This window comes from Arachis ipaensis, chromosome B10 (assembly GCF_059453495.1).
Source record: "Arachis ipaensis isolate K30076 ecotype BB chromosome B10, ASM5945349v1, whole genome shotgun sequence".
Taxonomy (NCBI): domain Eukaryota; kingdom Viridiplantae; phylum Streptophyta; class Magnoliopsida; order Fabales; family Fabaceae; genus Arachis; species Arachis ipaensis.
The window spans coordinates 24,755,694-24,776,965 of NC_142435.1; the positions used below are offsets into that span (position 1 = coordinate 24,755,694).

Below are 21,272 nucleotides of genomic sequence, written 5' to 3' on the forward strand. Positions count from 1 at the left end.
TTCAATCAAATTATTTAGGTGCAATTAATCTTAAAGTTTAATAATTTTACTAAATTTATAAATAATTTTCTATACTTTAAATTTTTATAATTAAGTCTCACACTATATAAAAATATTTTTTCTTTCAAAAATTTGAGTTGATAAGAGGAAAAAATATAAATGATTATATCTCTAACACGTTTCTTTAAATAGGAACATCTTTTAGATTTGTTTATTATTATTTTTTTTGTTTAAAATTTTTTTTATTTGCCTTATGCTATATATATTGGTTCGTTAAGGATCGAACTTTAGATTTTTTGAATATAGAACTCTAATATTATACATAATGTCACTTTTTTTTAAAATTTAAATCGATTAAAAAAAGCAATATAAATAATTATATCTATGCCAAAAGCAAACAAAGTATTCCTTGGTATAAAAAGTATGATTATGTTGTAGCCCACAATAAACCTAATAAAAAGGAAAAGGAGGTGAATTAAGGTCTTTAAGTCTTTAACCAAGGGGGGTTCAGGTTCGAATATAAAAAAGAAGATATGAAACGTCTTTCTACTAACGGCTCATAGAATTTTCAGACAAAATCGAATATGGAAGAAAATGTTAGAGCATCTTCTTACTAACGACTCTTAGGTTGGGCACATAAATGAGGAGGATTAGTCAATCATCGAGTACGAGTAAGATTGGGCATATACATCTTGTGAAGAAAAAAAGAGAGTATAATTATGTTGTAAAATTTACTATCTAAATAACATATATAATATATATTACATTGAAATTAAAAGTAAAATGTTTTTCATAGACATCAAGCGCATAAACGAAAATGTGTTCCACTACCTTATGATGTGATTGATGAATCTCCAAATTCTCTCAAATAATAAAACTCTTTACTCATACATTACACATACATTATTGTAATTATTAAAAGTAATCTCAAAATAAAAGAATATACCACATAAATATATATATATATATATATATATATATATATATATATATATATATATATATATATATATATATATATATATCAATAGTCAAATTTGATTTATCAAAGCAGATACCGGGAGTCCGGGAGCATATTCCAACCAAAAACATTATTTTACTTTTAAAAAGGGTGACAAAGACATCAAAATCTACGAAAAAAAAAATGGTTAGTTTAAATTTTTCAACCAAAGAAAAATCTCATACAAGTGTGGTAGGATCTCACAATACGTAATTCAAATAAATTGTCATTGTCACCTTTACTTTCGTTGTTTGGGGTGGTGCCATTTCCACCACCAACCTAGCAAGTGCACACAATACACAAATCTTTGATGGTACCCTTTGAGGAGAGTTAAAGAGAGAGAAGAAAAGACTTTCATTTTTTTTTTTGAGACGGAAAAAGACTTTAATTTGAATAATTTATTAAGAGATTAATTTTACTATTTTTATAAAATACAATTATTTTATTCTATGTTTAATTATAATTATTTATTTATTTTTTATCATACTTTTGCTTTCTTTCTTAATTAGACTAGTAACTTGATTTAAGAGACATGATTGTAATAACAAAAAACATCAAAATCTTATTTCATTAGGTGAAGTTTATTATATTAATTAAATAATATCATTGAGTCTTATCATATATCATGTTTATAATAAAATTATTTATACATAATCTTTTTTAACCACCTTGTATATGATTTTTTTGGATTTCGTTTTACTTATTTTTTTTATATTTTAAAAATCATGATAAATAATTAGGTGAATTCTACTATGTTCCCTCTAAAATAAAGAATAAACTACTCTTTATGACATATATAATAATTATTGATAAATTATCTTTACTCACACAAATCACTTTTCATTGGCTAATAATGTAAAAGTTTTAAATGTTTTTCAATTAAATTAAGAGAAATTCTTATATACACACTCCACATTAACCAATTGGTTACTATAAAATAGTTAAAAGAGATAGAAAAGATATAATAAAAAATATATAAATAAGTGGTTATAATTATTATATATGTAATAAGGATTTTCTACTTTCTTTAAATTATATTTGGAATGAAATAGAATTAATATTGAATGCATGAATTGAGTACATGATAGTGTACTGTGTACCCCACCTTTGGGAACCTTCCCTTTTGTTGTGCTTGTCACTAATTTTAAAGTAGTGTGGGGAACCCCAAAACTGCCCTTTACAACTACAACATGAGTTTATTACTTCCTGCTTTGCATTAACCTCATATATATATATATATCATTCTTGCCTTTCTTTCTTTCTCTCTTTCTCTCTCTCTCACACACTCTCTCTTCTTCCCTTCAAACGGTAATGCTTCCTTTTTTTGCTTTCTTCTGTCTTTATATTCTTCTTTAGCTTTATATGCTTCCTTCTTATGCTCGTTAAAATTTTGGAAGTTCAGGTGATCTTTCCTTTGGCATTTCTTAGTTGCTTATTATTCTGTGTCTCGGATGATCGATCAAGAGAAACTGAACAGGTTGATTTGCATTTCTTTTGTTTTTTTGTTTCATTTCTGGTTTTAGATGAACATGTGATTAGTTTTTAGCTATGTGAGTTTGTAATTCCCTTTGTTCTTCACTGGATTATTTCAGTGGAATTTGCATCTGTTCTGAATCAATTTCATAAATGACTATGTGTTATGTCTTTATATTGGAATATTGATCATTGTATTTTGTATGATTTTTAAAACTGGCATTGTTTTTCTGTTTTTGGGTAATTTTTCTTATCACTATTAGGGAGAGAATTTGAATTGAGACTGGGGATGCTGCTGTATGCACCTCCTGAACATTGCTGATCGAGTACCTTATCTACATAATTTGTAGGCAAGAACCACGGATTCGGATGAATGCGTCTATTGCTGTAAACACACAAGGAATTTGGTGATAGTGTGAATTTTGAGGCAAATATACTTGATAAAGAAAGGTTCCTTGCTTATAAAGCTTGAAAGCACCACAAGACCGGGGTGCTTGTTTTGTGTTTGAGGAATTGTGTCTGAGAAATGGAGAAAAGGGGGAATGTTTTGATGCAAAAGTATGAATTTGGCAGGCTATTAGGCCAAGGAAACTTTGCAAAGGTTTACCATGCAAGGGACCTCAAAACCGGTGACAGTGTCGCCATTAAGGTGATCGACAAGGAGAAAATTCTGAAAGTTGGGATGATGGATCAAACCAAGCGAGAGATATCTATTATGAGACTGGTTAAGCACCCCAATGTGTTGCGGCTTTATGAGGTCTTAGCCACCAAAACCAAGATTTACTTCATCATAGAATATGCAAAAGGGGGTGAACTATTCAACAAGGTAGCAAGAGGTAAACTACATGAGGACATGGCAAGGAGGTACTTTCAACAACTGATCAGTGCTGTCGATTTTTGCCACAGAAGGGGTGTTTATCATAGGGATTTGAAGCCGGAAAACTTGCTCTTGGATGATAATGGTGTTCTTAAGGTAGCAGATTTTGGACTGAGTGCACTAGTTGAGTCTCATAGCCAAGCCAACATGCTGCAAACCGTTTGTGGAACGCCTGCATACGTCGCTCCTGAGGTTATAAGTCGAAAGGGTTATGATGGAGCCAAAGCCGATGTATGGTCTTGTGGAGTGATCTTATATGTTCTCTTGGCTGGTCATTTGCCATTCTATGATTTGAATCTTATGGCACTGTACAGGAAAATTACCAAAGCAGAATACAAATCTCCCAACTGGTTTTCATTTGAAGCGCGCAGACTATTAGCAAGGATCCTTGATCCCAACCCAAAAACAAGGATATCCACTGCAAAAGTTATGGAAAGTTCTTGGTTCAGAAAGGGGCTCAATTTGAGATCAGATCAAAAGCGGAGAGAGGGTCCAGATTCAGCTTCAGCTGATTCAGATAAAGTTCTCGGCCTATGTGACAGTGGAAGTTCTTCTGCAGAGGCAAATCAAGCATTGGTTAACTATAACTTAAATGCTTTCGATATAATTTCTCTTTCTGCCGGGCTTGACTTGTCTGGCCTTTTTGCAAGCATTGATGAACAGGATGGTGTAATGAAATTTACATCCATGAACTCTGCTTCATCAATCATTTCCACGTTGGAGAATATCGCTCAAGTTCTGGGGTTGAAGATAGCTAAGAAGGATGGAGGCCTGTTTAGACTAGAGAGATCCAGGGAAGGTAGGAAAGGGCCACTTTCCATTGATGTCGAAATATTCGAGTTTGCCCCCTCTTTCCATTTGGTTGAAATCAAGAGATCATGTGGTGATACAATAGAATACCAGAAGATATTGAAGGAAGATATAAAACCAGCTTTGAAAGATATTGTCTCAGTTTGGCAAGGTGAGCAGCAACAGCAATAGCAACTATATATGTTTGTGTACTTAAAAAAAAGGGATTCATATGATTTTATACTTTGAATTAATACTTACCTCTAGCTAAGTGACTTCTTGTGACAAAGTTACTATTGTAATTCATTTGTTTATATTTATACCATATATACTATACATGGTCTTGTTTGAGAATTAAGAATGTTTGATGAATTCTTAATTGTCATTACACCATACCAAGTTATACCAACCTTATTATTACTTGGTTACAGATAAAGTCAATTGTTATACACTGATTGTATTCTATTGGTTGTTTATTAAATCAATTGTATTTCTGCAAGAAATGTATGAGATGCCGGCTCTTCACTTCTAGTAGCATTTTTCACATGGAAATTTAGAATTAGAAGCTCTAATATTTTGCTGAGGATTGGATTCTTTAACAGTAAACACAGAAAACAAACAAAGAAAAAGGCCATAAGAAGAAACGAACAAAGAAAATTCTTACTGAATCTAATTTGGATGTTTCTGTCATCAAGGTAGCTAATTTTCTTGACACATAAAGCTGAGTGTGAAATCTCAGTGTCATCCTTGTCAGTGCTAACCTCTTACCTCTTAACTCAATTCAATGTATACAAACTGAATGTTGAATCAAACTTCTGTTCGCTAAGAAATGAACTAGATCTTGGTCCTCCATATTCATTTAATTATCTATTCTCCTTTAATTTGCTCATGACCCCATTTTTTTCAACATTAAATTATTTACTGACTTTTTGCATTGATAGAGGGACCTCAATTAAAATATATGAAAAATAGCATTGGCACATGAAATTATGTTGGCACAAATTAAAGCTGCTAAACAACTACTGCAAAACTACTAGCATTTCATTACTTGCATATCATTAAGTAGGGTCGACTACATGTATGACTGTTATTTATAACGATGATATTTATACATTTTCCCCCGTAAATTCTAAACGAACTTGTGAATCTGAATTAACTCGAAAAATTACCTATCCGGGGCCAATTAAATTCAAATTACAATCTGATATGAATTTGTGCCAAATATACAATTGGTTATTTAACATATGCCTTGCCATATTAACTATTTTTCTTACTTTATCTTTTATACTCTAGTTTGCTTAGGGCATGTTCTGTTCTGCTTTCACTTTTTGCTGTTTACAAATTCAAAACAGAAACCGAACACAGCGTAATAGGTACCTTGCATCAGAGTATGGTTTTTCATACTTGCAATCCAAGAGATGCATCCATAGATGGATTCTCCTCCATTTCAACACAAAGTCCATCTTTGACCATTATAGACTCCTTCTTGTAAATGTATCTGCTTGAAGCCCAAAGAAACACCATCAAATTCACACTTGACAACACCAACAGGAATCCATAGTAGTAATCCAAGTGACAATCGTTCAAATTATCACCAATCCAACTCTTACTCTCACCCTTCCCTGTGATCTTGTCAACCATAGTCACCAAAAAGCTGTTCAAGAAGTTCCCAACACCAATTCCACTAGTAAAAAAAGTTGTGCCCAGACTCTGCATGTTTTCAGGGGATTGATCATAGAAGAATTCCAATAATCCAACTGCATGAAACACATCAGCTATACCAATAAGAACATATTGTGGCAATAGCCAGAATATGCTCATAGGAACAACATCTTTAGGACCAATTGCATTGTTTTCCTTTATAACATGCATTCTCTTAACTTCCACTGCATAAGCTATTGCAATAGCTATGATGTGCATTGAGAACCCAATTCCAAGTCTCTGGAGCAATGTGATCCCTCTGGGGTTGCCGGTTCTCTGGCGCATGAAGGGGACGAAGAACCGGTCGTACATTGGCACTGAGAGAAGCATGGAGAGTGTGACAAAGCTTCCAAGAGATGCTGCTGGGATTCTGAAATCGGAGCCGAGTTTTCGGTCCAATGTGGTGCCTTGTTTCACAAAGAGGGTGTTGATTTGTGCCCAAATGGTGCTGGGAATCAGTGTTACCAGCCATATAGTGACCATTCCAAATATGAGTTTTGCTCCTTCAACTTGTGTTACTGTTAATGGTGCTCTTGGGGAACCACTAGTACTCTCTTGTCTAATTGCAGCCTTGTCCAAAAACCTTAATACACACAGAATTGCACACCAATTAAAATGTTATGATCTGATCTTCATGGAAAAATGATTGATTGCAAAAACAAACTATGCAGTGATTTATCCATGTATCATTTGGTAACCAATATTGCCATAGGCTAAATTATACTTCAAAAGAGTAAGAGCTATTATTACATATTACACCCATTGATTTGTCATCTGTCAAAATTTATAAAATATAGAAATACTAAAATTGTATTTGAATTACGTCCTCAGTTTTAAAAAATATAGAAAATACAAAAATATTGTGTCTCTAACCTCCTTTTCACAACCTAATAAGTTTATATGCCTATTATCTCAGATATAGTTACCTAACTTAAATGACTTATACCTAAACTTTAATGAGGTTAAATACTTATATTATCGAGTTAATACTAAAATTTGTCTATGAAAGAGAATTCATTTTTTAAATTGATCCCTATAAAATTTTGTTAATCATATTAGTCCCTAAAAAATATAACCACAAATTAAATTGACATTTTTTTAAGTTAAATGATGATGTATCATATTAAGTACTACACTACTACGTAATATGATGATATGGCATGTTAATTTACGTGCCACAAAATAATTGTTCAATCAATTATAATCATGAACGTGTAAATTAATTATTTTTGACACATAGTATTAATATATTATGTTATCATGTCACATGACATTTAATGTGACACGTTATCATCTAACTGACAAAAAATCCAATTTAATTTACGGTTACGTTTTTTAAAATATAATATAACTAATAAAATATTTTGAAAATTAATTTAAAAAATATATTATATTTAAGGGACGGATTTGAATATGAATTCTTATATTATCTAATATATTGGAAGAGATAGGTAATTTTATCAGTTTCTAAATGAGGATAAAAAGATGATGTGTATGTGAATAAGAAGTGTTTGTGATATTATCCTTTGGAGTGTAACATGCATTATATTCCACCCTATGTTGTGTTCACATGCATTACCACTACGTGTGTGTTTTATGCACCTGGAACAGAAGTTGAATGATGGGTGGTATATATGGCGTGTTAGCCATGCAATGTGGTTTTAAGTCATAGTTATTTAAGTGGTCACACACTGTAGTGTCAGTGTGGACACAAATCCAACTTGCTTCCTCAGAGATTCTGACTACCCATTATTCTTCAAACAAGTATATGCACAAGTTACAATTCATATGGAATGAGAAGTGAATACATATTTTCTACTGAATATATGTCATTTATTATTTAGCCGTGAATAAACCATTCTCTTCGTTTTAAAATTGAAAATATCTAAATACAACAATATTTTACTAATATTACATATTAGCTATTATTTATCTCTGTTTTATGAATTTTTTTTAGTAGAATAATAAATTATTAAAAGAATTAATAATATATGGAATTGTAAATATAAAGCGAATATATCAGAGAATATAGTGATGATTCATAATTCATCAATAAAAGGATGTAAGAAGGTATCTTATGCAAAATGGATTTGTCACCAAACATTACTTTCCCCTCAAATAATGTTTCCCTAGTTATCCACTGAAAAAATGGACTAAATAATAAAAACATCCTTTGACTGCATACGATGCACATGGCCCAGCAAAATCAAAATGGGGGGACACAGAATCTTAGACATTCACCATCTAATTTGTCAGAGATTTTCAATCAAGATCCAATTAATGTGCTTGGATAGATATCCCTTTCCCAGTTGGATGGTTCAGAGTTTTACTGTATATATATGTTACCCCACCCATAAGATGTGTAAGGCCACTACCACCACTAATAGCATGAGTGCTATATCATCATCATGATACATTGATACAACAGTAAAATCACCTTAAATAAATCCCCTTCCACTAAAATTAGCACTAATTTGTCAACTATCCTTAATTAATTCCTCAACTATCTTACTTGTTTTTGTCCCTTGTCTAAGTATTAAGGCGTCAACATATTTTTCCCCAAAAATTATTTTTTGAAAATTCCAAAAAGAATTAGACATGTATTAAAAAAAGAGATTTAAGATTTAAGATTTAAAATAAACAAATAATATTATTAAAAATTGGACGAAATATTTTCTTAATATTATGTATAGTATTCAGTATTATAGATTTAAAAATATTAAATAAATTTTTTCTCACTGTAAAATTAACTATTTATAATTTTAGTTTCTGTAAAAAGAAAAAATAAAATAATGTGATTTTGGTTATGAAATTGGTCCTATTATCATCCTACATATATGTGTGTTAATTAACTCATCTATATGTGATATGACTTTTAAAGTCAGTTTTCATATATTTTCCAAAATTTTTTAAACCAAAACCATAATCTTTTTGGCAAAATTTAAATCAATAAATTGCTAACTTTAAAAAGATTGACATTCACACGTAGTTATTTTTGTATTAAATTGATAGATAAAAATTATTAAATGATAATTTAATTAAAAATATTAAATTATTTAACTAATTTTTATATTAATTTTATGTGAAAATAATAGTATATTAATTTTCAAACAATATAATTACTGTAATGAAAAAAATGAGATAATATTTAATTTGGTCCATCAACTTGTATGCGAGTTTTAATTTAATCTTTTTAATTGTCTTTATTTAGTTCCTAAACTTGGCAAATGTGACTTATGTTAGTTTTTAGGACAATTTTCGACAAACAGACGATAATAAAACGGTGACGTAGACAGCTAAATGTCATGTTAGATTTTGTAAAACAAATTCATTTTTGTTTTGACATTCAAATAGTTAAAAAAATACATCGTAAATAATATTTATTAAAATTTTTTCTCTTAAAACAAGTGATCTAACATTGTTTTTGAGCTATTTGAACACCAAAATCAAAATTGGATCGTTTTATAAATTTCAACATGGCATTTTGGTTATCATGACCGTGCTTTATTAATATTTTTGTTTGCAAAGTTTGAGACTAAAAAAAGATAATTGAAATTTCACAAACCAAATTGTGCTAACCTGAAAGTTGGAGTGTGATGAATTTGACGTTTGGCAGTAGTAAGATAATATTGAGAGTCATTTTCATAAAGGAGTGAAGGGTGAGTGGGTAATTGAAGGGTCCTGTTCTTAAAAGCAGCAATGGGAACACTCATGATTTCCGTGGCGGGACTGCGGGTCTTGTTAACCTTGTGGCGATACATGGGGGTGCCGGCGTAGAATACGAGGAGCGAAATGAGTAGACCTACCGTAGGAATACCGTAGCCCAATCCCCAGCCTAAGTTGTCTTGAATGTAAACAAGGCCTAGGGTGGCAATTAGGGCCCCAAGGAATGAGGTGAACATCCACCAATTGAAGAACGAGTCTTTCAGTTCTTTCTCGTTCGGATTGAAGTCGTCGAATTGGTCCGCGCCGAAGGTGGAGATGTTGGGCTTGGTGCCGCCGGCTCCGATTGCTATTGTGTAGAGTGCTGTGTAGAAGAATGTAATTTGGGTTGATGGCTTCAACCTCTTCAGGGACACACCTATGCTCAGCAGACTCATTCCCTGTCATGTGCCCTCACAATTATTCAAATTTATTATTTTTTTAAAAATATGTTGTTCAATTATTAAACTAAAAAAAATTAAATTAATAACTAAATAATATTAGTAGTGTGTTACTCGTATTATGGCTTTTATTTTCTTTAGGGTTTTTTCTGCTGGAGAAACGATGGTACTATCCTTTTTTTTGTCTCTCGCCTTTTTATTAATCAATTTTAAAATTAAAAGTTGGTAAAAAATATATGCTATATATGTAAAAAACACAAATGGTCATCAAATAGAATAACAATATATTGGCCAATAATAATACACAATAAAAAAATATTGCCACAATTATTCTACAAATATATATTTATTCAAAAGTGATCAATATTATATTACTTTCACAATTAATGAGTTATTATATTGATTTTTACTTTTTAGAACATTAGTATTTTTAAATTAATTTTTTCATCTAAAATTTAATTTTCATCGTCATTTTTTTATAAGATTTTCATAATAATTTTAGTAACTAATAATAACATGGGCACTTGGACACATGATTACGGGCACGCACGCACACATAACATTTAAAAATATAAAAAATGCCACTCTCCTCTTTTACAAAATTTTTAAATAACAACCCTTTCTCTCAATTTATAAAATGTATGTTTTTTTTCTTGTAATATTAAAGTAATATATATTTTAGTTTATTTCACTAAAATACTTTTTAATAATCATCATAATTATATAAATTAGTGATATATTAAATATTTGATTGATAATAATATAAGCATATATTTATTATTAACTTAATATTTCATTTTTTTATCATCAATCATGAAATATATAAAAAATTTTAAATTAAATATATATAAAATTATATGATAAAATATTAAAAATAAATAAATTAAAATAATATTTTATTATCATTATAAACTAAGTAATTATTACTAATTTATATATATAATTATAATGATCATTGAAATGTATTATGATCAAATAAACTAAACTATATATTATTTTAATTTTATAATATATATATATATATATTTGATAAACAAAAGAAAGAAAAATATTATTTAAACATCCTACAGAAGAAGAGAAGGTCATTTTCTCTTCAAAATAAAATTAAGGTGATGAGAAAACTTTAAAAATAAGGAATATGAAGCCTCAAGCATGCAGCTTATTATAAGCTCAACCCACAAATCACATACGCCTACTCCCAACTTTGTCATAAATCTTATTATAAAATTCTATCTTTATTTAAAAGAAGAAAAAAGTTAAATCAAATTTTATATTTCTATCACATAAATATTTTTATATATATCACGTCATAAATCACTTTTAAGTTACCACAAAACTTAGGTAAAACGAAGGTATCATTCTAACAACGATTTATATGTAATGGTCCATGCATGGCTACATGTATGTGTTAGAACTTCAAGCCATTTTTAGTTACATTCTGTTGGGTATAGTAATCCTCAGTGTTAGTTGTTAAAGAATTGTGTACCTTTAATTGAAAAACAAATTAAAAAGGAAAAATAAAGGGACAAAAATGAGTAAGAAAATATCTATATATCCTTTTGTTACTATCAATTACATGATAGTAATTAAAATTAGTTTTTTTTTTCTTATTAAAAATATTTTATCAGTTCTTTTATAAGCTGCCAAAAGGATTAGCATTTTCTTGAATTTCGATTACTTTATCTTTATTTATAAATGAATATTCAAAAGAGATGTCGTACATATTATATAATTTAAAAATCTCCTTAATTCTTGTATCCCACTTTTTAACCCTTTTTTTTCCTTCATAAAACTATATCTTTAAAAAATAAAATAGCATTAAAAATGAAATTGAGGGAATCAATTTGTCAAGGTTGAGATGAGGCAATAATAACTTCATCATGGTGGGGCTATGTGCTAATATTAAATAATAGCCAATTAGCTATGACAGTTGACAAATCATGCATATATAAACCGTTGCAAATGGGATGATTTTTTATTTATTTAAGGAATAAATCTTTTTTTTTCCCTTCTCCATTCTATTTATCTGCTTTTTGTTTATTTAAAACTCATTGGCAAAATCTCCAGTCATAAATTTACAAAGGAAGAAAAAATTCTAATTTATTATAGAGTCCACACGGCCAAATCTATCTATTTTTATTAAAAGGCCAAATAGAAATTATCTATTTTTATTAAGTTAGTGATTAGTAGTGAAGACTGATAATAAGTGAAAAAAAAAAAAACCTGTTGTATTCACTTCATAAATTTGGATCCACTTAACGTTTTTTTCCATCAACGTTTTTTTGTTGGGTGCAATAATGGAATTGTTTGGTATTTCGTTGGGAGTAGGTAACATGAAATATAGTCCAAACAATCAACTCTACATCGATTTCTTAGAAAATAATTGTAGACACGATTAGCCACGAAAAATAGAAAACAAATCCTTAATTACTTCAAGTGTATTCGTGGATGGCGCATATAGTTATGTCTCAAGATTGAATAATGAAAAAGTAATGTTTAAAAGTAAGGGTATATCGAAATGACTTACGAGGACATAAATGAGAGAAGAAATTGTGAAAGTCCAGAAACGACCCAAGTAAGAATCAGCGATGTATGCGCCAAGAATTGGTGTTATCCAAACAGATCCTGACCAGTTATTCACACTGATCACTGATGAAACTGTGTCTTCATGGAGCTCTCTTGTAAGGTAGTTAACCAAGTTTGAAGCTACTCCATAGAACGCCATTCTTTCAAATGCTTCATACCCTGAAATATATAATTCGAGTTAACCAAGATTACTGAACATTGCAGATCTAATAAAAAGAAAGCCTTAAATATTGTTCTCACCAACAAGAAAGGCGCAGGCTTTCCATTTTCCAGTTCTAGATGGAACTGCAGGTTGACCGCGGAAGTCAACAGTGCCATCTTGTGTATAATCTGCATCTGCTTTCGCTTCCATTAGACCTTAATTGATAGAGATCGAGAAGAGAAGAGAATATGGTAAGAGAGAACTTAGTGGTGGTAGCTATATATATACAGCGTCAAAACTAAACACTTATTATCATGTGTTAAATTTAAGGGATATAACAGTCTTTTTACTAAGCAGATCATACCCCACGCCATCCTTCAATTTTTTTTTAATTATATTTTTATGTATAGTGTTACTTGCGTATAATTATAAAAATACTTATAATTATTATGAGATACTATACCTTTTAATAAAAGAAATTTAGAATTCAATCATTATTAGGCTGATTTTTTTGGATATGGAACTGTAATTGTGTTGTGCGTGGTTATGATATATAAAGGTGTTAGACTAATTTGTGGGACAGTTTTTCTCAGATTTGGTTTTAAGAAATCAGACCATCCGATTTTAGTGTTGTTAAATTTTTTTTAAGCAAATCGGATGGTCCGTTTTGTATGGAGGGAGTACATGAAGTTCACATCAAGGTTATCGGACCCTGCGAGTTGTGAATGAATAAAATTTTAATAATTACCGTAAATGAAATCGGAGAGTACGTTTTGATTATTATATGTTTTTTTGAATAAGGTAAACAATTCGCTGGGTCCGAGTTGTACTCCTACCCCTCGCACCGTCCGATTTCTATGTGCTTGACACCATATGCCGGTAAAGCTCTCCTTCTCTCCATAACGTGGTCCAACACTTACTCACTCTCCATAACAAAATTAATTTGCGTCATTATTATCTATGTATAAAAAAACTGAAAAAAAAAATAAAAATAGACTATTGCTAAAACACAAATCAAAATACTGTGTATAGTAGAAAAATAGAATTTTGAGAAAAAAAAAATAGTGACTTATAACAGAAGTAATTGAACAAATATATTATTGACTTATTAGAAGAGTACATCCCTTACACTGTTGAGTAGCAACAATATATAAGCTCACTCTAACCCAACTCTTCAAGTAAAGATTCATCAAGAAAAGCATCTTTAACTAACTATATCTAACAAACTAATTAAAATTCGGTTAGAACTAGCCGTTAGTGTTAGTCTTTGTTAAGCAATCTTGCTCTCCTTCTTTAATAGTTTGAGAGTCATTATGTTAAAAATATAATTATTTATTTATCTTTTTTTATCCGTTTAAATTTTTTAAATAAGTAGTTTTATGATATGAAATACTAAAAATTTATTTTAACAATGATGTCCAAAATGGGACAAATTATAGTCATAGAGACAAAATCAATACTACAAAGATTCAAGAAATGAGATATATATCTCAATTCCTATTGTAAATCTGACTCAAAGCTCTAGCTCCTACTCTCAAAATTTTCAAAGAATTTTCTGTCAAATCTGCAACAGACCTAGACATATATCTTGATTAAATTTTTGAGGCATCTCAAGCATCTTTTTCACCAATCTAAGGAGCTTCAGATTTAGGAGCTTCTCATTATGTCACTGTTGATGGCCCTTCTAATCTTGTACAAGCTACTGAAAATCAAATTAAAAATGAGCATCTCTATATAGGTAATGGTTAAGGTATACAAATTTTTAACCCAGGCTCTTCAATTTTGCATCATTTAAAAACTGACTTATCTTTCAAATTTCTCAAAATCTGCTTAGTGTTTCTAAAATTAAGTCTAGTCATAGTTGATTAGAGTGATAGATATAAATAAAAAGTTGTGTATGATACTAACATATTTTCTAAAATTCATTCACGCAATACAAATCAAAGTTTCTCTTCTTTCCAATTCTAAGCTTGTCATTCTTCTCTCATATATACACGACTTCAGTTCTATTCTTAGAACTCTTTCTTGTATTCTCAATTTCTCTAATAGTATATTTTTAGAATTTCAAAAAATTATTAAGGCTAAAATTGCATTGTACAATAAAAGACCATCTAAATATATATCTCGCACCATAAATTTGTATTTTAACATTTTAGAGTCATACAAAATACATGATTATTTGTATGCAACTATGTCTTTTTTAAATGTTTATTATAAAAAAACAATATACCTGTATTACTGTAACAGACACAAACATAAACAAAAAAAAATATTTTAATTTTTAATATTTTTTATTAAAAATAAATTTTAAAGCGACTTATTTTATTTTAAATATTTTATTTTATTTTATTTTTTACTCAAAATTAAAAAAAAATTCTCCAAAAATATTTTTTTACTATCACTATAATTACTACTATAACAATTATATTTACGATAAAAAAAAGTATAGGTACACAATGAAAATATTAAATAATGTGAACAATAGATATATTAGATGTTCAATTCTAATATTAAGATTAGGTGGATAATTTAGCGGTGTAGTGTGTTTTTAATTTATTGGGTCAAATTTACTAATTTAAAACTCATCGTTTATATTGTTCACAAAAATCATTATTTACCTAACAAAATCCGTACGATAATTGTCCGATCCTTACAACAAATACAACCTAATTAAAGTACTTTACACTAAAACAAATACAATCTAACATCCTTTTGGAGGTCGGGGAGAAGATTTGGTTTTGTTTGAGAACTTTCTATAAAAAGAAGAAGAATATATCCAAAAGAGTTGGAGCCTCTCTAGATATAAAATGGATAATTATTAACGAACTAGGAATGATATAATAGGATACATATTACATAATAGGAAAAGTATAAAGAGGTAATGAAATATTTGTATAAGGGAAAGTTTAGGGGCAGCAGATTTATCAAAATTTAGCCAATATTTAGTCAGTAAAAGAAAAATGAGTGATTTTTTACCATTAGATGAAATCTCACACCATTAAATATACTATTGATGGCTACAACTCACAAAATCTGCTGACCCCTTAGCACTCTTCTTTGTATAATGTGTACAATGGATGTTTATGGAATATTAGAGATATAACCATTAGTGTTATATTTTTCCATCAGCTGAAACTTTTGGGATAAGTGGTATCATGACATGGTATTAGAGCGCTAGATCTGAAAGGTCAAAAGTTCGATTTTTAGTGGACCCCAAAATCAGTTTAAGCTTTTAGAAAGATATTTATTATCTCTAGTACTCGGATGGTTATTCTAAATAGTATGGAGAATGCTCATTTTATAACTCAATAACCTATTGTACAAATAGTCCATTGTCTCCCTAGCGGAATCCTACATAATATAATAGTCAATTTCCTTTTAATAATAGAGATCGAGTACCTCATCAAGATTTTATAGCAAGCCTAGCTACTATAGTTGTAAGTCACCTTCATATCATTATTGGCAACTTCATTAACCAATTAAACATATCCTAGTGGTTCGAAAATCTTCAGCCACAACTTCTTGCCTATAGATATGTGGACCTCTCTCCCACTTTGTAGAGTAGATTGGGGTTCGAAGTTTCCACTAAAATAAATTGAACGAGTAAATTAAACAACACATGCATGACAATTTTGTGGCCACATCATATCCATGACCATATGTATGTGCACCGTCCCTTACTTAGCTTAGTACACATAATACCGAATATGAACAGTAAGAGGAGAGGTACCAATTTGCACCAACCCACTCACTCTCTCACTGCCTTATCGAAACATAGGGATAACGTGCAACATCACTATCTCTGGTGATGGTGAATTCAATGAAAATAAAAAAAAAAAACATTTTCTTAATTTAGTTAGTAACGATTTATTGTTTTTAAATTGTGTTTGCATTGTGGTTGTTGAAATAGTTGTATTGCACCGTTGTTAATAATAATAATAATAATAATAATAATAATAATAATAATTGATTTGACCATTATAACTTGGTTAAGACTTTATAACTTGGCTATAAATGCTATAGTTCGGTTACTAAAATATCAAAATATATAGCAGCGTTTTAAAACGTTATTATTCTTCATTTAAGTGAGATGTTTGGGAATGTAACAAGGACATCTCATTCCAGACATAGAAGGAAAGGAGAAAAGAATAAATAGGTCTCTGACATTTTGCCACGCAGACATTTAAATTCTTGATGATTGAAAAATACATTCATGTCCTTGATCTTCTCAAAACTAGGACATTTAGATCCTTCCGTTACATTGAGCTTTTGAGACCTAATGGAAATGTCTGACGTGAACTTCGTTCTGCTAACGTGGTTGTTACAGTGTGCTACGTGGAGGTGTGAAATGGTTAAGGGAAAAAATATTCCCCCACACCAAAAACACAACGCCGTTCGAGTCCCCCTCCCATGCCCTTCTTTTTGCTTTTCTACATTTCCTTTAAAACCCATAAGACAACAATACAATTACAGAAATTTCATAACAAAGATCAAAACTGAAAAGTCATAGTAATACTTTGTTTCTCCCTCCAAAATGAAAATACCAGTTTCTTCCTTGTTGCGTAATGGTGAAGTCGTCGAAGGAGAAGGTGAAGGGATTGTATTGTTTGCTTGTCATCTCTTTTCGTCTGCGAAGGTAAGCTTCGTTGACCTCATTAATTCCTTTTCTGTAGAAGAATTCTAGTTGGTACAGGAGTTTGGGAATGGATGCATGATGAATATTGTAATGTGGGTTTATTTTGTTGTTGGTCAAGGTTTAATTTATAAACTGCAACCTATTACATGAATGACAGTGAAATTTGTGTTAGGAAAAAGTTGTTTTGTGTAATTGTTATCTCTGATCATGAGTAAAATTGCATGCAAATAGAACTAAGTTTTGCAGAAAAGTGAAAGACACGTTCAAATAATTCAGAATGATAATAATGATTGGTTTATTTTTTTCAGATGGATGATTACTATGTGGTGCTAGTTTTCCATTATGGGGGTAATTTTATTAAAAGAGGTGGTGGTGAGCTTGTTTATGTGCATGGTAAGGTAAAAAAGTTTTCGAAGATGGACATTGATTTTGTCAACTTCGGGGACTTGATAACTTTGTTCAAGGGCCTAGGATATCAATCATACAAGGCTGTCTCCTGGTAGTGGTTTCTAACTCTCCTTCAAGAAGACCTAAGATATATAATGACTCATAGTTGGAATTTCATGTCCGATCAACAAAAGATAAATTTTACATTGATTATTTAACTTTAAATTATTCCATTTGCAATTTGTATGTAATTTTGATCTGAATTTTACATTGATTGTTAACTCAATACTCTATATTATTCTATTTGTAATGTGTATGTAATTGTGATCTGAATTTTACATTGATTGTTATAGAGGTTCTCTATATTATTCTATTTGCAATTTATATGTAATTGTGATCTGAATTTTACAATGGTTGTTAACTCACTACTCTATATTATCTATTTGCAATTTGTATGTAAACCTGAATTGAACAACATAATGATTGTTAATTGTACATTATCTTGCTTGTTTTAGCTATTTGATGCAGGATTTGTTGCCTGACCTGAAGGAGGTGATGCCAAATGCGTATCATCGCAACTGCTTGATGCACATTTGGAAGAATTTCATTAACCGATTCAAAGACTTGCATATTAGAGAGATCATCTGGAAGTGTGCTAGATACATTACTAAACCCGAATTCAAGAAATGCATGGAGACGTTGAAAGAAGTCAATCAAGGTGCATGGGAGTACCTAAACAAGTTTGAGCCATCTACGTGGGTTAAAGCTTATTTCTCCCATGATCCAAAGCTAGACAACCTCACCAACAACATGTGTGAGGTCTTTAATGCAATGATCGTAAACTATAGAAGCAAGCCCATTCTCACAATGTGTAAGGAGATTAGGTATTATCTGATGAGAAAAATGGTGAACCATAAGCGACTACTAGATAACTATCTTGGCAAGTTTGCACTAGTTCATCAAAAGAGGATGGAAAGACTTATCAATATTAGCACAAAATGGATGGTGAAGTGGACTGGTGACAATGAAAAAAAGAGGTTCGGGATGAGTCGCAAAGCAATAAGGGTGGACGTAGATCTCATCAACCATAGTTGCTCATGCAACAGATGGCAGTTGACTGGTATTTATATGCTAAGCCTTTTTACAATTAAATATTTATTACTATTACTTTATGTTTCATTTTAATGTGCTTTGAACTTATCATTCCATTATTGTTTTAGGGATGCCTTGCTATCATGCAATTGCTGCCATTAGAAAGAGACATGATTCGCCACAAGATTATGTGCACCCTTGGCTATGTATGGAGTCAATCCATAGGACTTATGCGCATTGCATTAAACATGTGCCAAGCGAAGAGTACTGGACAAAATATGAATTCACAAAGCCAGATCCATCCATCATCAAGAGACCAATTGGACGTCCGAAAGTGCACAGTAAGCAGAAGGATCCAGCTGAGCCATTCATGCAAGGTGACAAACTAAAAAAGTCATTTAGTGTGACTTGCAGCAAGTGTGGTGAAAAATGCCACAACTACAAAATATGCAAAAGAGTCCCATCCAACCCTAATTGGAAGCCAAAGACAAAGAAGGCGAAGAAGAAGGATGTCAGTACTTCTCAATCTCTGGTGGTACTTCCACTATCACAGTTAGCTTCCCCATTTAATGTAAGTTGAAAGTTTACTTATGGGACATTATCTGTCTATATAATAGTCAAGGAACTCATGACACTTTAAATATGATTGTATGCATCTTGTAGGGTCAAAATACTCATAGTAGCCAGGTTGACAATCCAACTTCCCAACAACAAGTTTCCATTGTAATGAAGACTTATTTTTTCAATTTGTTTTTTGAATATGTAACATATTGATACACGACTTGTGTCTATGAGCTAAATATATTTGTTTTGACAAACATAAAGCAGGTCCAGAATGTGGAAGCCCCAAGTCACCTGAACCCTATACCAAGTCCAACAACAATAAGGACTATACTTGTAGTAGGACCACCAGGACCAACACTAACTCTATATACAGCAGGGACCCCTAATTTGCACACTCTATTTAGACCTCCTGCCAAAGCTCCATCCATGGCCCCAAAAAGAGCTCAGTTGAATCATTCCAAGTCAAAGGCCAAAGCAAAAATTCTTTAGGCCACCTACTCCACTTGGCCAAGGTCCACTCCCATCCAACACTTAGGCTGCAGAAAATACTCAGATTTCACCATCAATATTAAGTGCATAAGCATCTAAGGAGACGTTGGCAGCAGTCACTCCTGCTACAACAAGGCTGTGAAGTCCATTCCCAATCCATCATCCAACAATTCAAAGTGAAGAATTGTGTCTCTCATTTTGTTTAAGTTTAATGTGTTTTCTTGTAATGGTTTATGGCAAACTTGAGACCTCCTTTTTATGGTACTTGTTTTGTATTGCTTCATTTTGGTCAAAGTAAACTTGTTATATGGTACCATGTAATTTAGCAAACTACATTGTTGGCAAACTTGTTTCTTCTTTTGGAGTTATAAAACTTATTTTTTAAATTTAACGACTTTAATTTCAGTTCCTGAACAATTGAGAGTCTATTTTTAACAGTAATTTCATTGTATTTTTCACAAACACTACAAAATATAGGGACTATGAATATCTTAAATGGCATTAATCATTACAGCACATATTAGGAAAAAAAGAACTACTTTGTGCTGCCATTGTTTTATTTTAGACACTACTCAATTGCTACACTTTATAACAACAGACAGAGCAACTATAACAACATAAATGAACCATCCAATTGGTTTTATTTTTTCATCTCCAAAGCAACAATCCTCTTCTCCAAACTATTGATTCTATTTTTCAACTTATGTGCCCTATGATGCTCTTCAAAAATTTTTATATCCTTCTCTCCCAGGGTCCTTGTATAAAAGCTCCCGAGTCTCCAATGTGTTCATCAAGCTAGACAAAAAAATTGCAACACGGTTCTTTTACCTACACAGCATACCACACAATTCAAAAATCATATAGTATTTCAGGTGAAAAATTGTGCACAACTGGTGCACAAAATTGACTCCGCAATATTCGCACAGATAGACTGGCAAGTGCACCGAATTATCCAAGTAATACCTCAGGTGAGTGAGGATCGATCCCACGGAGATTGTCGGATTTAGCAAGCAATGGCTACCTTGTAGATCTTAGTCAGGCGGATAGAAAATATAGTTGTTGTGGAAAAATGATTAAAAATAGAATAAAAATAGAATTACTTAATTGGTGTGAATTCAGTGATAAGAGAATGGTTGAGGCTTCGGAGATGCTTCCTCCTTCTGGATCAACTTTTTTCACTGTCTACTTCAACTTCTGATGATTCATTCCATGGCAGGCTGTACGTGATTAACGCCAGGTCAGTGGTCATTAATCTCCTCTGCTTCAGATCAAACGCCAGGTTAGTGGTCATCCAATCTGAACGGGGGTGAAGCTCCTATAGTCCATTCCCTTGGTGATCCTACTAAAAGTGCCACAGACAAGGTTGGATCTTCCGGATCAGAGAACGCTGCTCTATTGATTCTAGCCTATACCACAAAGGCCCTAATTGCCCT

General features: G+C 31.2%; 2 protein-coding genes across 4 annotated transcripts; one reads left to right on the forward strand and one right to left on the reverse strand.

Moving 5' to 3' along the window:
• The first annotated feature begins 2,172 nt into the window (after positions 1–2,172).
• On the forward strand, positions 2,173–4,575 carry LOC107623846 (CBL-interacting protein kinase 18). 3 transcript variants are annotated; one of them, XM_016326238.3, is made up of 3 exons: positions 2,173–2,308; positions 2,403–2,477; positions 2,824–4,575. In XM_016326238.3, the coding sequence occupies exon 3, from the start codon at positions 3,000–3,002 to the stop codon at positions 4,329–4,331; it is 1,332 nt and encodes a 443-aa protein (XP_016181724.1). In that variant the 5' UTR covers positions 2,173–2,308; positions 2,403–2,477; positions 2,824–2,999; the 3' UTR covers positions 4,332–4,575. The 3 variants fall into 3 exon arrangements, with proteins under 3 accessions (XP_016181724.1, XP_016181726.1, XP_016181723.1); XM_016326237.3 differs by having other exon boundaries at positions 2,214–2,308; positions 2,737–4,575; XM_016326240.3 differs by lacking the exon at positions 2,403–2,477.
• A 573-nt stretch (positions 4,576–5,148) lies between these two features.
• On the reverse strand, positions 5,149–12,931 carry LOC107624040 (protein NRT1/ PTR FAMILY 5.1). The gene is made up of 4 exons (XM_016326480.3): positions 12,770–12,931; positions 12,471–12,688; positions 9,420–9,943; positions 5,149–6,423 (listed from the first exon to the last, which is right to left on the reverse strand). The coding sequence occupies exons 1-4, from the start codon at positions 12,879–12,881 to the stop codon at positions 5,538–5,540; spliced, it is 1,740 nt and encodes a 579-aa protein (XP_016181966.1). The 5' UTR covers positions 12,882–12,931; the 3' UTR covers positions 5,149–5,537.
• Between the last annotated feature and the right edge of the window lie 8,341 nt (positions 12,932–21,272).

Bases quoted from the DNA above. Each gene is read 5' to 3' on its own strand.
- LOC107624040 (XM_016326480.3), bottom strand. From the start codon at position 12,881: ATGGAAGCGAAAGCAGATGCAGATTATACACAAGATGGCACTGTTGAC. The intron at 12,689-12,769 runs GTGAGAACAATA...TATATATTTCAG, and splicing joins AGCCTGCGCCTTTCTTGTTG to GGTATGAAGCATTTGAAAGA. The intron at 6,424-9,419 runs GTTAGCACAATT...GTGTGTATTAAG, and splicing joins CATCACACTCCAACTTTCAG to GTTTTTGGACAAGGCTGCAA.
- LOC107623846 (XM_016326238.3), top strand. From the start codon at position 3,000: ATGGAGAAAAGGGGGAATGTTTTGATGCAAAAGTATGAATTTGGCAGG.